We start from the raw sequence: 16762 nt of genomic DNA on the forward strand, positions 1-16762 counted from the left end.
AGTTTTTGAGTTATGGTAAGGTTTCTCCAAAGAGTCTTTGGGTAAAAATAATTAAGTTAAGCAGTAGGCTGAATTTAGAAGGTTTCCTTTTTTCCAATGAAACTAGTTAAGCTGGAGTTTCCAAACTTGGATAGTGGCGTGCGCTCAAATATCCCCTATAAGAAACTTAAAACAGTTTTCAAAAAAATTTAGAATAGTTTTTGAGTTATTGTCGGGTTTTTCCAGTTTTTTTTTTCCAATTTTTTTTTTTTAATTTTTAGTTGTTTTGCTAGATATGACACAGTCGAGTTAGAGGCTTATAATACTCAGGCGACGTTGCCTATTTAGTCAGTTTTTCCTCCGGGACAATTTTTCAGGATATTTCCCGAATAAACCCCGATATAACAATAAGGGATACCAAAGAAAAACACTAAAATTTGCAATTTAAAATACAGTTTTTATTGATTTAATATTTAGAACATTTAATTTTTAATAATAAAAAAAGCTATTAAAAAAATTAAACAATGTCTTTTTTAAAATTTTCAGTCATAATAAATCCAACGTGATCTACTTTCCACAATACAGCAATAAAGTTTCGGTGGTACATGGTGCCTTACAGCACTCGTCCACTATACCCCTTCGGTTCCTATTGAAGATGTTAGACAAGGATGGCGAGCTACTCTTGAAGTACGGCCAATTCTGGTAGTCATCCAACAAATTATCCGAGAAATCGTTTTCGTACTCTTCGAATTGAAAATGAGGCTTCTTATTGGGGTAAATTATGTCCAATACTGTAAAATAAAGTTGTGGAAAGTGAGCAATATCTCTTATAGAAGGCGTTTTGTTGTAAGTATTTATTGGTTGAAAATTTATCATAAATTGCCAGAGGCCATAAAATCACTTCATTAGAGCAAATAAAATTCTGAAAATATTAAAATATATAGAGAGACTTTATACATTTTAGAGATAAGTATTTTTGTATATCAAAGTTGTGAATTGAAAAAATATGTAAATCAGAAGTATGAAACAAGAAATAAAACCAATAGTTTTATAGAATTACCTAAAAGTAATACTAATGCAAATTTCAGATTTGTTAATAATTTTGCACCCAAAATAAATATTTTTTTCCCTTTAAAATTAAAATTTGCCAAAATTTATGTTTTTAAGAAAAAATGTCGATCATATAAAAAATTATAAGCTGTTGACATAATTAAATTCCCTCTTCCAGGCAGTTACGAAGAGAAAATAATTCAATTGCATTGAATTATTAAAAAATTACTGTGTTTTCTTGGATGTTTTAACCCCTTGAGCTGCTGAAAAAAAAAATTGTATAATTTACAGGCAATTGAAAATTTGAAAAAGCTATTTCCAAAATTCTCAAAAAAATGGCATTTAAAAATAGTTCAACTGTCTGAGAAATTGAGATATTATTTAAAGTACATAAATTGAATTACATTTTTACGAACTATTAAAAATCTGCCAGAAATCTCAAAAAACTGGTAAATTAAGAAAATACTACTTTTCCAAATTCAAAAAATGGCAAAATTTATTTTAAAATTGTTTCCCATTTTTCAAAGTAGTTGACGTAATCAATTTTCTCTTCGAGGCTTTTGAAAAGAAATACTGTGCAATTTTTGAAACATTTTTAAACAAACAAAATTTAGTAAAAAAATCTCCAAAAGGCAAAATTAAAAGAAAATATTCGTTTTTAAAAGAAAACATAGAAGGTTTTAAGAAACTGTTTTATGAGTTTAAGTTTGCAAGTGTTAATTAAGTAGGTACGCAAATTTAAAGCCTATATAATATTATATAACTTAGGTATATTATTAGGTATTTAATTTAAATTTTTATTGGAAAATGTGATATTTCTTATAATTTAATTTTATTTATTGTTTAATGGATAACAGTACTACACGTACGTAGGTGTTAAGTCATCTAGGTAAATCGCTGTTATTTATTAGTTTGGAATATAGTAAATTTTTTAATTGGAATAAACACTTGGATATATTAGTTTAGTTAAGCTTTAATTTTTTTTCTTTTGTATGTATATAGATAATAAATGGGGCAGATACAGGGTTACTGTACCTACCAAAATTATAAAAAATTATTTATTATTATATAAAAGTACAAAATATCGAATACTAAGGTTTTCTAAGTATTGTGTTTTTCAGTCGTAGCTGGATTAAATAAATGTGAAAAATTGCATTTTTGCAAAGAATAATAAAATGCGAGTACTTTTCGATATGAAAACCTTTATTCAGGCTCATTATTTAAACACAAAAACCAGTAATATTTATTAGACCAATATTATTTACACAATTTTCAAAAATTCATAAGCAAATAATTCAAAGGCCTAAACAGAATACCCTGGTATACCTTCATGTTTCATTAAATAATAAACACCAAGTTAAAACTCACCAGATTTCTTCTGAGGTTCATAATAAACCTTATTGCACAACGTGGACAGTAGTTTCATTAATTTTTCGCCGCACCTCTTCTCTGTCGGATACGATACCGTACCACCAATAAAAAACATTAAGAAAACCGCGAAAAACCACACAAGTTTCATTTTTTTTTTGACTTTTTTAAGGTGTGTATACGGATACAACTCTGGAAAACTTCTGATAATCATCTCGCAAAGTTGCAGGTAATTTATAGTTGATTTCGTTTATGAATATTAATGGCAGGTGATCGGGAGGCAGTAAGTGTTAGCGACAAGGTTGTCTCAGAGTTATTTTCGGGTTGAATTTGAATGTCTTATTAGCTTGGGGTGTCTTATTGGTTTAGTGGGTTGTTGTCACCTTAAGAACGCGGGGGCAGAATATTAAGAAGAGGCGGAACATTACTTTGGTGATACTTTAAAATTGCTTATACTCTGTTTAGGATAGTTATAATAATTGCGTTTACAATGAAACTATTAAGTAAAACAAACATAATTATAGTTTTTTCTCTTTAAACTCTTGTTGTGATTTGTTGCAACTGATTATAATTGTAAAATCGTACGCTAATAATAAAACGAGGCAATTTCTGTCGGTTGAACGATATACTCGGTATCAAGGGGAACGAAATTGTTGGATGAAAACTTTCAGTTGCAAACTGATTAATTTCCGCACGTAACTTCCGCGATTTGGTATAAAGAACACAAAAGCGACAGACTGTGTGTGGCCCGAAGAGATCGTATGATGATAACGAGCTCAGTTTCCCTTTTGTGTTGGATTATCTATATGATTGCATGTATACGGTGCATTCACCATGAAAGGGGTCAAATTTATTTAAAATTCACAAGTGTTTTTTCTTCTTTTATTTATCGATTAGTATTGTCACTTTGCAATAAAAACTTCTTATATAGGGTACCTTAAGTAGAAACTGTGGCGTCAAAATTATTATTACTTTTTTGAATGAATATCCTGTATTTTTTTACTTCATATATCCAAACACATAAATATAATGCATAACATAGACATACAAAATTACGAATTATTACACCCAAATCACCTAATATCTGTGAGTACGAAAAACAAATTTAATAAAATTAATAATTTCCTATTTATTCCAGGCAATTGATGTCATTGTTCACCCACTCCAGATATTGAAGAAAGGAGTTTATTTGCCTGGAAAAAAATCGGCTGAACTAGATTTTTCCAACTCTTGGAAGCACGAATAACAATTATCATATAATGTATTATTTACTATTTTCCCGATGTCGCTTTTTTTGCTAAATAAAGATTATTATTAAATATACACTAACCATTACAAAAAAAAAGTACCGCAATAACAAAACATACAAATAAACGTATAATAAGCACGTCATCTCGTGAGAGTTGTTACTAGTTTATAATGTCTGATGATGCTTTATAAGCGAAACACGTAATCTACGGGATATATATAAAGATTGTTTTGAGACTGAGACTTGGGGTTTTTTTCTCCGTATATCATGATATTTTACAATATATTCTGAATACTTTTTTTTATAGCATGCCATATGACGTAATAGACTAGTAAAATATACGACATTAAAAAGCGAAAATTTATACAATATTTAATGCAACTGATGTTCAGTTAGAGTTAGTTGCCTTCGGTTGATTTCGGTTTTTTTTTAAAGTGTCTGGACCTCCTAGAAATTATATTTTTCTCTTATAATTAACCAGATTAAACCAGAAAAACATCACTTTGTTCCAATACTTCTCTAATTCTTAGACTGAGATGCGTATATATAAATGAGAATATTTTTTTTAACGTCGTTTTGTTTCTCTAATAGTGTCTGGATCTCCTAAAAATTGTGTTTTCTCTCAGAAGCAAAAATAACTTCTAGTGGTACATTTTCAATTATTTGCGGTTCTATTAGTCTCATTTCTTTGCTTTAAATCATCAACAATATTTAGTTTATTCACATAAACCTCAAATAGCCCCATAAGTAAAAAATCTAATGGGGTTATATCCGGTGATCTTGGCGGCCACTCAACCGGTCCCTTCATCCAATTCATCTGTTAGGACATAAAAAAATTAATGTTTTTAGGTTATTTTAAAGGACTCATTAAGTCAAATGTATTACAATAAATCATGAATCAATTTTTATGTTTTAATTTCATATATTGCGTTAGTCTGTTAGGAGATATTTGATAAACCACTGACTTTAGGCGTATGGTGTGTTACTATATAAAAAGTATCCAAAATATGTCGTAGAATTGTAAAACGTCATAGTATACAGGGTATTCTGTTTAAAAAAAATTAATGTTGACGCCACAGTTTCTACTTGAGACACCATGTATAGAAATTTTTTGTTTAAATAACGATGTGTCCAAAAAATAAAATTAGAATAAAACACTGAAATGTTTAAATCAATTTGTTCTTTTATCGTGAATACACTGTATTTGAATTGAATATTTAATTAAATAAAAATAAAAATGTTTGGCAAGCACTGGTTTGCCCCTCGACGATTAACAAGGGTTGAGTTTAATACGCGCTAAACAGAAACGGAAAATGGCGAATTCCAGTGACCGTCAAAAGTTTATTCGAGTTGTAGAATTTTAGAAAGGAAGAAGAACGCTCATATTTTTTTCAAGATTTAATAATTTTGCTGAAAAATAAGTGTTCAGTTAAATAATTCAAGAAAAATCTTATCTGAAGAACTTTTTGAGTTATGGACGATTTGTGAAATAGTTGAACATTTGTATACAGATTCTTCATTTAAACTGAGTAAATTTTTCTCTATTTATATTGAGTCGATACCTATTTTTGGATTTTTTAAAGAAATGACAATTTTGAAAAAAAAAATAATTAAGGAACAAGATTTTTGTTTTTTTTGGAAAAAGTTTTTGGAGTTGAAATCAAGGCAACGTACATTTTTGCACACAGATTCTCTATTTAAATCGAGTGAATATTTATTTCAGGGTTTTTCAAAAAAAATAGGATAATTCTTTTTTGAAAAATCCTTTAAAATGCCCATAAGTTAAAATTAAGGCAACGTATATTTTTTTAAATTTGTATACAGTTTTTCTATTCAAATTGAATGAACACATATATAAGAGTTTTTAAAAAAATACAATTTTGTAAAAATAAATTTTTTTGAGGAAAATGTTCATGATAAAATCCCATATCTTAAAATTGAGGTAAATTATATTTTCGAAAATTAGTACACGGATTCTTCAATTAAATTAAGCGTTTAAAATAAGTTTCCTTAAAACTTTCTTTTGACAATATTTTTTTAATTTCTCCGAACTTTTTTATTATTACAAATATTATTATTTTATTTCTACTGTTTTATAAATTTTTTTGACAATTTCAGATTAAAATGCCCATAATTAAATTATCAAGTACTGATAGATTAATAAACGATTTATACAAGAAGTCAATATCCAAGAGCCTAAATGACCAATCCAAATACCGACCATTTGGATTGATCATTTAGGTTGTTTACATCTTTTGACAGAACAGCTTTTATGAAATAACTGGGGAATTTAGCATTTCAGTTTCTTCCAAAATTATGAATTTTATCCATACCTGTTGCTTTACAATTGTTTATTTTCAACATTTTTTAATGTTATGCCTAGGCTAAGCTCAATTTTAAATTAGCTCATTAAATTTTGAATTTTTTGGTGCAAATAGGCTTCTAAAGCTTTCATATTTTATCCTCTGAGAGTAGCAGTACATTTAGTAGTTAATCTGCCGTCTATAAAAAGTTTTTCTTTAAAATAATCTGTTTTAAATTTAATTTTAAAACATTTTGAATATCAATGTCTATTAATTATTTTAATTAGTTTAAAAACTCATTGCCTCTATCACTTTGAATAAAATGGCACATAATTATTTTATTAAATATTTTCGAGTTCTTACATATAATACTTTAAAGTATTCCATAGGCACTCACTTATTGAAACCAAAGAACGATTCAGTTTAAAAATTTGCGACTCTTATCAGACGAATAAAAATGTTTATTAATTATTTATTTTTCGATATAACTCCTCAAGTTTCCGTTTCACTAAATCCAAAATTTATTGGTCTTTTATGTTTGTTTATCCCGCATGTTTTAAGTAGTCAGACTTGTTGATTCTAATAAGACGGAGTAATTTTTTTGTTCCTTACTGACTTTATGAACTCTGTGAGATTTAAAATACGTCGTGTTTTCATCGAAATTTAAGCCCTATTAAAATCTAATAATAATAAATTACTTCCTCCCTCCTTACTATTAATAATAATAAATCTATATTAGGCTCAGATGTTCCTAATAGGATTAAACGTTAGAAAGTCGATTTCTCTTATAATATAATAAAGTTCGAAAAATCATTAGTACTCGTGGCGCTTGTTATAATTTCCCATCCGAGCGAGTAAGCGAGGCGTGCAAACGGAATGAACTAATTATATTGGCAGCAGGGGGTTGGGGGGGGGGGGGGGGGGGAGGGGGGAGAAATGAAGAAGAACACAACTTTCCCGACCAACAAATAATAACTTTTCAGGGAAATCGACGAGGCTCCTTCCGCTCAATTTGTATTTTCTTCGAGTTTTACCCGTTAAAACGCTTTAGACGACGATCTTAAATATTAATTACGCCCGAATTGTTCCTCACTGGATCCAGATACGCCAAGAATTATGGTTAATGAATTGGGAGAAAGAGGGTGGGTTTTGTAAATCGGCGTCTGATGATCAGTGTGGGTTATTATATTGCACGCTTTACTTTTGTAAGAAACACCATTGAGTAAAAGCTACTTTGATTAAAGGATTAATTACCAGAAAAAAAATGAATTTCTGACTGATTGCAATAAAATGCGGGTTTGTCTTGTATGAAGCATGATTTAGGCTGTAATGGAGGAGTATTTCTTTTTCATTTATTTTATTATTCTTATTTTTTCATATGAAAACCCATTTTATCGTAGCTCTAGTTTCCTTTTGCTAATTTTCTAGGCAATTAAGATGCGTACTAAAATAATTTTTTAAAGGAATTTTTTTGTTAAGATTCTGAATTTTCTATTGGGAAAACAATATTAAAAATAGATATACGATTCGTCGAATTTGTTATTTAATTAAAAAATTGCCTTCTGAGTGACCCCATCATTAGCAAAAGTACTAAAATCACTTTATTATAGTCAAAAAATATAATAACGCACAGGTTATTTAAAAAAATATATTGTACTAAAATTACCTGACTTTTTTAGAGAGTTTGTGAAGTTATGGCCACATATTCTTTATTCTTATAATACAATTACATATACGAATTACAATATCAGAAAAACCAAATTATACTCTTACAAAAAATGTAATATTTGGAGTTTTTGTTCATCAAAGCTGTCGGAGATATATTGTACAGATCTCTTTATTTCAGCCATTTCTTGTTCAATAGCTTTTTTAAAAAGATTGAAGTATTCAGAGAAGAGTTCCTTCATCACTGCCTTTAGTTTCTTCTCGTCCATGTCAATTTGTCTAATATTTTCCTTAGAGGTGCTACTTGATGGCTGGCAACAATTAATAATTTCTTTTTTGTTTTAAATCCGCTTTGTCACTTTGGCAATTTTTGCACAACCTGGATGGTAAGCCCAGTTGCAATGTTCACAATGAATGGATTCAACAATTTTGATATAAAGGATTTTTTCATTAAATGAATTTTTTAAATTACTCCAGGCAGTAGAAATTCCTTATAAGTAAAAAAAAAACTGCTTGGAAATATAACCGAATAAGCAACTACCTAAAATACTTAGTGAATGGCTGCATGGAAAAGTCAATTTAACTGCTTTTTTAATGGGTTGCCAAAAATAAGAAAAATGCAATAAATTTAGCATTTAGTACAATTTTGTATTATATTTTTGAACAAATTATATATAACATTATAGTAAATCCAACTTTTAAATTTTTTTAACGTAATGAACAGGCCTTAGACATTTTTTGAGTAATGATTTTTATTTATCTGTTAGGTAACCTTTAGGCATAAGATGCTTTTGGTGCAATTACAAATAAATTATTACATAACCTATATATAAAATTGTATATAAAAATTGATAGTAAATTAATTTTAGAATTTTTTGTTAGTGATGTGTATTGTTGGAAAAATCCCTAAGGTCCTTCAAAGTGTTAAATCTCCTCATTATTGACGGCGTAAATATTTTAATAAAGTTTTTTTTAAATTATGTTTATTTTTTATTATATTTCGCCCAAAATTCTTAAACGTTTATCATTAATTTATAATAAAAATTATTATTTGCATATAAGGGTAATTAAGACATTTGTTTACAGTTAAATTGGTGTAATGGCTTTAATTGATAATAAGATTAAATGAGCATCAATATTATTAGCAAATACAATATTCAGTAGTAAGAAACAAAATAATATAAATTTAGGTGCAGTTAATTTTTATTTGATGATAACAGATAGTTAAAAAATTATAAATGAACGTAAATCAGTAATTAAAATTAAATAACCGTATTAAATTGCTTTATATCAAAAGTACAACTTTAAGACGCAAAGGGTGATTTATAAAAATAAATATGGAAGATTTTAAAGAAAATTGTAATAAAAGGAAATAATTTATTAAAAATATTAATTCTGAAGATTAATGAATAGAGAGAGTACAATTTTTAAATATTTTTTTTAATAACGTGATTATAAGGTTGTACTTGAATGTACTAGTGCATGGATAAACCCTAAAAATCATTATATTTTTTTATTTATTTTTCAAATTTGTATTATATTTAATAAACGTTTAAAAACGTTTAGTATAATTTTGATAAATGATTGTACAAATTTTATATGTAGTTGTAAATATAAAATATGTTGTAAAACTTATACTTATTTAAAAAATAGGTTTTTCCTAAATTTTACTTTTTTTTTGGAAAATGTTTAAATAGCTATTTAGTCAATTTACTCAAGAAATTTCTATGCATATTTTCAAATTTTTACAATATAGTATTTGAATTATAGACAATTTATGGAAAAAAAAACATATTTTTCAAAAGACAATTTTTTTTCAAAACTTTATTTTTTTGAAAATGCAAAAAATTTAATTGTCTAAAATATATAATTTTAAGTTATAAACAATTTATTGAAAAATAAACATATTTTACAAAACACTATTTTTCCCAAAATGTTATTTATTTTTGGAAAATGCTGAAATACTTCCTTGATAAATTTCATCAAAGAATATGTGTACAAGTTCTCAAATATTTACAATATAACTTAATAAAAATTTTTGTGAATAACGTTTAGTTTTTTTTTCTTTAGAAAAACTAATTTCTTATTATAAAATATTTTTGAAAAATCTCGAAATAGGTGTCTAATTAAATTAATCAGGAAATGCGTGAACAAAATTTCAAATACGTACGATTTTTTTTAAAAACAAGTTTTTTAGTTAAAATAAATTTTCTTTCCGAGCCTACTCAAATACGTATTTAATTAATTTAGTCAAAGTAAGCATATTTACAATGTTTAGTTCTTGAGTTATGAACAAAAAAAAATATTTTACCAAAATTTGATTTTTTGTTAGAAAATGCTGAAATATCGTTTAAAATAATTTCATAAAAATGTTAACAACTCAAAAATGATAGACTGTAAATATTTAAAAAATTTTTTTCTTTATTTACGGCTAATTTTAAAGGTCATTTAAAGTCAAGGTCTATTTTCTTTATTGGCCTCCCTATTTTTGATGCCGAATTCAGAAAAGTCCTAAGATTTTACATTCAAAATATTTCGGTGACCTCGACAAGGTCAAATTATGATAAAATGCTCAACAAGAGAATTTGAAATACCATAGAAGGATCCTTTTAGGAAAACTACCTCTATGTTCAAATAATTTTAACAATATGTACTTACTTATATGATGTACCTTCCATGTTTTGTAAGGGTAATTTTTTTGCCTATTATATGAGTGGTAACATTAAAATATGTAACAGGATGATATATTTATTTAATTATATTTTTAAAAAAGTTCTTTAGCCGCTAGTGGACACTAGAGTAAAATCGAACGAATATTTTTTAAACAAAGAACACGGTTCTGAAATTGCATTTTTTGTTTAAGAATTCATGATCCGCATCGATTTAAATATAGAGTAGCTGTTATTATATATTTATTTTAAAATGTAACTTAAAAATCCTTTCCCTAGAAATAGTCTTTTAGTAAGTATTTTTTAATGAAGTCAATATTTTTCTCTACAGGCCATATACAGATTATTCATGTAGTTTTTTGAAAGCCAGCAAACACATACTACACCATTTAATTTTTTTCTATTTAAACTTAAATGACTCTTAACCTATCAAACGGGTTGACGAATTTCTCTATATTGCAGGAATTTTTTTTAAATATATAAGGTAATTTAAATGAGCATTCCCGAAATATCGCCCTTAAAATTGAAACAATCAAATCCACCGTAAATTAGGCTTCCCTCTTTAACCACTGCATTCAAAACTACTTGAGGCTCATTACCTTCCGATACACATGAAATTAGGTTAACAACAAAAGCTGAAATATCAGAAATTTATTTGTTTAAACATATTTTCCTTATTTATAATAAACATTACCCTAAAAAGTCTGTCGGGTCTGTATTAATTATTATTCTCCCTACTGCGTTATGGCGATCCCATTACGCGAACCCGTTCTCCCGTAAGGAACGAATAAGGAAATTTTTAAGTGTTCCCTAACCGGAAATACTTCAGCTCTCGAAACTTCTCGTTTGTTCCAACTCCGGAAAGTTTCATAGTTAGCGGTTAACTTATTTAGCTGACTTCATGCCCGTTGAGTTCTTAACGGTCGACCGTGTTATGACCTTAGGGCCCATAAATGTCTTTCTCCTTTTTTTTTTAAAAGGCTATTTTGTAACTACTAAGGGAAAACATCATGATGTGTTTCATTTTAGTTAGAAAGTGTGTCTTAGGACAAAAACTACGAAAAAATCCAATTAAACTATTGAGGCCTTTAATCTTTAAATCGCTATACATGAACCTTCTGCTTTCGCCCATTTCCTTTATAAATAAATCTACATAAGTAATAAATCAAGAAATAGTCAAGAAAATATAGTAATAGTAGTAGTAGTGAGCTGGTATGCGTTTGCGGTGTTGTCCAAATTAGGAACTCTCAGCTGCACCGACCGCAAGCTGATTAATTTCCGTACGTAACTTCCGCGATTAAGGGAAGAACACAAAGGGGGCGCCACTCGAACGCACATATGAACACCCTCAAAGAGATTGAGGAGAGAGAGAGCGAGATAACGAGCTCAGGCAGGTCTCCGCAGGAACGTTTGTCTTTTACTTTATTTGTATTAAACATCCGCTCGTTTTATATCTAACCGGCTTTCACTTTGTTTCTTCTTGTTATTTTGTTTGTGTAGAGTTAAAGCAGTCAATTTTACTATAAAAATGCGGTTGCTCTCAAAAAAACTCAATGAACCGAGAAGAATTTTATTTTTGAATGGGTCTTAGATTTTCTATTTTGGGAACATTTGAAAAACACTTCTGTTATAAAGTGTTGTTTTAATTACGCTTCAAAGCGTTTTTTAGGTACCAGTGGAGATTAAAGTAAAATAGGACTTTTTTTTAGTGAGCAGCAAACTTTATTAATTATTAATTATTTATTAATTATTTATTCGTATATTTTTTTTTATTTAAAATATTAATAGTCCAGTTACAAAATGTCAAGAAAATGGAATTCTTATTCCAGGACTACCTGTAAAAAATTAAATAATTTGTCTCGTATTGGCAAGTGAATATCTTGAGTTCTAGTGGTTACAATTTTAAAGTTATTGATTTATGGGCTACTTTAAAGTCTTTTTTCAAGAATTGATTAAAGTCCATTCATAAGTGGTCAAGATAATGGAGTTTTTATTCCAGAAGTATCTGTAAAAAATTAAATAATTTGTGTCGTATTGGCAAGTGAATATCTTGGGTTCTAGTGGTTAAAATTTTAAAGTTATTGATTTATGGGCTACTCTAAAGTCTTGTTTAGTCTTTTTTTAAAAATTGAATAAAGTCCATTTACAAAAAGTCAAGATAATGGAGTTTTTATTCCAGGAGTACCTGTAAAAATTTAAATAATTTGTCTCGTATTGGCAAGTCAATATCTTGAGTTCTAGTGGTTATAATTTTCAAGTTATTGATTTATGGGCTACTCTGAAGTTTTGTTTAGTCTTTTTTTAAAAATTGAATAAAGTCCATTCTAAAAAAGTCAAGATAATGGAGTTCTTGTTCCAGGACTACCTGTAAAAATTTAAATAATTTGTTTCGTATTGGCAAGTAAATATCTTGGTTTCTAGTGGTTAACATTTTGAAATTATTGATTTATGGGCTACTCTGAAGTCTTTTTTAGTCTTTTTTCAAGAATTGATTAAAGTCCATTCATAAAAAGTCAAGATAATGGAATTCTTATACCAAGAGTATCTGTAAAAAATTAAATAATTTGTTTCGTATTGGCAAGTAAATATCTTGAGTTCTAGCGGTTACAATTTTAATGTTATTGATTAATGGGCTACTCTCAAGTCTTGTTTAGTCTTTTTTTAAGAATTAATTGAAATCTATTGATAAAAAGTCAAGATAATGGAGTTCTTGTTCCAGGACTACCTGTAAAAAATTAAATAATTTGTCTCGTATTGGCAAGTGAATATCTTGAGTTCTAGTGATTACAATTTTAAAGGTATTAATTTATGGGCTACTCTGAAGTCTTGTTTAGTCTTTTTTTAAGCATTTATTAAAGTTCATTCATAAAAACTCAAGATAATGGAGTTCTTGTTCCAGGACTACCTGTAAAAATTAAATAATTTGTCTCGTATTGGCAAGTGAATATCTTGAGTTCTAGTGGTTATAATTTTAAAGTTATTAATTTATAGGCTACTCTGAAGTCTTGTTTAGTCTTTTTTTAAGAATTGATTAAAGTCCATTTACAAAAAGTCAAGATAATAGAGTTCTTGTTCCAGGAGTACCTAAAAAAATTAAATAATTTTCACGTATTGGCAAGTGAATATCTTAAGTTCTAGTGGTTACAATTTTAAAGTTATTGATTTATGGGCTACTCTAAAGTCTTCTTAAGTCTTTTTTTGAGAATTGATTAAAGTCTATTTATAAAAAGTCAAGATAATGGAGTTCTTGTTCCAGGACTACCTGTAAAAAATTAAATTATTTGTCTCGTATTGGCAAGTGAATATCTTGAGTACTAGTGGCTACAATTTTAAAGTTATTGATTTATGGGCTACTCTGAAGTCTTATTTAGTCTTTTTTTAAGAATTGATTAAAGTCCATTTATAAAAAGTCAAGATAATGGAGTTCTTGTTCCAGGACTACCTGTAAAAAATTAAATTATTTGTCTCGTATTGGCAAGTGAATATCTTGAGTACTAGTGGCTACAATTTTAAAGTTATTGATTTATGGGCTACTCTGAAGTCTTATTTAGTCTTTTTTTAAGAATTAATTAAAATCCATTCATAAAAAGTCAAGATAATGGAGTTCTTGTTTCAGGACTACCTGTAAAAAATTAAATAATTTGTCTCGTATTGGCAAGTGAATATCTTGAGTTCTAGTGGTTATAATTTTAAAGTTATTGATTTATAGGCTACTCTGAAGTCTTGTTTAGTCTTTTTTTAAGAATTGATTAAAGTCCATTTACAAAAAGTCAAGATAATAGAGTTCTTGTTCCATGAGTACCTAAAAAAATTAAATAATTTTCACATATTGGCAAGTGAATATCTTAAGTTTTAGTGGTTACAATTTTAAAGTTACTGATTTATGCGCTACTCTAAAGTCTTCTTAAGTCTTTTTTTAAGAATTGATTAAAGTCTATTTATAAAAAGTCAAGATAATGGAGTTCTTGTTCCAGGACTACCTGTAAAAAATTAAATTATTTGTCTCGTATTGGCAAGTGAATATCTTGAGTACTAGTGGCTACAATTTTAAAGTTATTGATTTATGGGCTACTCTGAAGTCTTATTTAGTCTTTTTTTTAAGAATTAATTAAAGTCCATTTATAAAAAGTCAAGATAATGGAGTTTTTGTTCCAGGACTACCTGTAAAAATTTAAATAATTTGTCTCGTATTGGCAAGTGAATATCTTGAGTTCTAGTGGTTACAATTTTAAAGTTATTGATTTATGGGCTACTCTCAAGTCTTTTTTAGTCTTTTTTCAAGAATTGATTAAAGTCCATTCATAAAAAGTCAAGATAACGGAGTTCTTGTTCCAGGAGTTTCTGTAAAAAATTAAATAATTTGTCTCGTATTGGCAAGTGAATATCTTTGGTTCTAGTGGTTAACATTTTGAAATTATTGATTTATGGGCTACTCTGAAGCCTTTTTTAGTCTTTTTTCAAGAATTGATTAAAGTCCATTCATAAAAAGTCAAGATAACGAAGTTCTTGTTCCAGGAGTTTCTGTAAAAAATTAAATAATTTGTCTCGTATTGGCAAGTGAATATCTTGAGTTCTAGCGGTTACAATTTTAAAGTTATTGATTTATGAGCTACTCTGAAGTCTTTTTTAGTCTTTTTTCAACAATTGATTAAAGTCCGTTCATAAGTGATCAAGATAATGTAGTTTTATTCCAGGAGTACCTGTAAAAAATTAAATAATTTGTCTCGTATTGGCAAGTGAATATCTTGAGTTCTAGCGGTTACAATTTTAAAGTTATTGATTTATGGGCTACTCTCAAGTCTTGTTTAGTCTTTTTTTAAGAATTAATTGAAATCTATTCATAAAAAGTCAAGATAATGGAGTTTTTATTCCAGGAGTACCTGTAAAACTTTAAAAAATTTTTTCTCGTATTGGCAAGTGAATATCTTGAGTTCTAGTGGTTACAATTTTAAGGTTATTGATTTATGGGCTACTCTGAAGTCTTGTTTAGTCTTTTTTTATGAATTAATTAAAGTCCATTTACAAAAAGTCAAGATAATAGAGTTCTTGTTCCAGGAGTACCCGTAAAAAATTAAATAATTTGTCTCGTATTGGCAAGTAAATATCTTGGGTTCTAGTAGTTAAAAATTTAAAATTATTAATTTATGGGCTACTCTGAAGTCTTGTTTAGTCTTTTTTTAAGAATTGATTAAAGTCCATTTACAAAAAGTCAAGATAATGGAGTTTTTATTCCAGGAGTACCTGTAAAAATTTAAATAATTCGTCTCGTATTGGCAAGTGAATATCTAGAGTTCTAGTGGTTACAATTTTAAGGTTATTGATTTATGGGCTACTCTGAAGTCTTGTTTAGTCTTTTTTTATGAATTAATTAAAGTCCATTTACAAAAAGTCAAGATAATAGAGTTCTTGTTCCAGGAGTACCTAAAAAAATTAAATAATTTGTCTCGTATTGGCAAGTGAATAGCTTGGGTTCTAGTGGTTAACATTTTGAAATTATTGATTTATGGGCTACTCTGAAGTCTCTTTTAGTCTTTTTTTAAGAATTGACTTAAGTCTATTTACAAAAAGTCAAGATAATAGAATTCTTACTCTAGGTGTGCCTGGAAGAAATAAAATAATTTGACTCTTATTGGCAAGTGAATATCTTGAGTTCTAGTGGTCAGAATTGAGAAATTATTGATATACAGGGTGTCATTGAAATGGTGTAAAAAAATTCGGGGGGTGATAGTACTCCTAAAAATTTTAAAAAAAGTTCCTATAACTATAGGGCGGAAAATGCATATTAAGGGAGTTAGGGGCACTGAAAGGGTAAATTTAAAAAACGGTTTTTTGAAATTGTAGGCTTAAAAAACGAGATAAAATTTCGAAAAAAAAATCCTCTGCCATAAATTTTGACCCAAAATCAAATGGTGATACTGAAAAATAATTTGGAAAATCGAAAAGGGTAGTTTTTGCAAGGGTAGGGGGTTAATTCGTGAATAACTTTTTTTAGGTTATTTTCTTCGCAACGTGGGTTCATTTTTTAAAAACTACATACTTTTTCCTACAAAAAAGGTACTCCTGTTGCACATCGCCTCTAAAACCTCTACATTATTCTCAAACCTATTAAGTCACAATTTGGAATAATTTACGTGTAAACTTGTCAACTCGCGCACGTTGAGTTTGAGAATGGGGGATTGGGTCCGCGTATTGAATATTTGATACTCGCGGTGTAAACTAGGCTAATGAATCAAATAAGTATGCATTTAATAAGGAATTTTGGTAATTGGTTTATTTCGTTTTTTTAAAGCAATATGATGTTTTAAAAATCATGAAATTTAGATTTTTCAATTAATTATTTAATAACTACTTGTTTACTTTTGAAACCCCATAACTTTCATAAGTTTATGTTGTTTAACCAGTTAGTAGCCCATCAGAGCAAACTTTTTGCCTTCAATTTTCTCGAAAACCATCGTTCTGGGCGATGTGCAACAAGAGTA

General features: G+C 28.2%; 1 protein-coding gene across 1 annotated transcript; it reads right to left on the minus strand.

Annotated features, from left to right (window-relative positions):
• Positions 1–415: 415 nt before the first annotated feature.
• On the minus strand, positions 416–2586 carry LOC126733737 (bombyxin C-1-like). Its single transcript, XM_050437127.1, has 2 exons — positions 2398–2586; positions 416–770 (listed from the first exon to the last, which is right to left on the minus strand). Exons 1-2 carry the CDS (start codon positions 2546–2548, stop codon positions 547–549), a joined length of 375 nt encoding a protein of 124 aa, XP_050293084.1. The 5' UTR covers positions 2549–2586; the 3' UTR covers positions 416–546.
• Positions 2587–16762: the final 14176 nt, after the last annotated feature.

The sequence above is a fragment of the Anthonomus grandis genome, chromosome 3 (genome assembly GCF_022605725.1).
Source record: "Anthonomus grandis grandis chromosome 3, icAntGran1.3, whole genome shotgun sequence".
In the NCBI taxonomy this organism is placed as follows: Eukaryota; Metazoa; Arthropoda; class Insecta; order Coleoptera; family Curculionidae; genus Anthonomus; species Anthonomus grandis.

Coding starts and splice junctions, on each gene's coding strand:
- LOC126733737 (XM_050437127.1), bottom strand. CDS start 2,548: ATGAAACTTGTGTGGTTTTTCGCGGTTTTCTTAATGTTTTTTATTGGT. Junction 771..2,397: donor TGAACCTCAGAAGAAATCTG/GTGAGTTTTAAC, acceptor TTTATTTTACAG/TATTGGACATAATTTACCCC.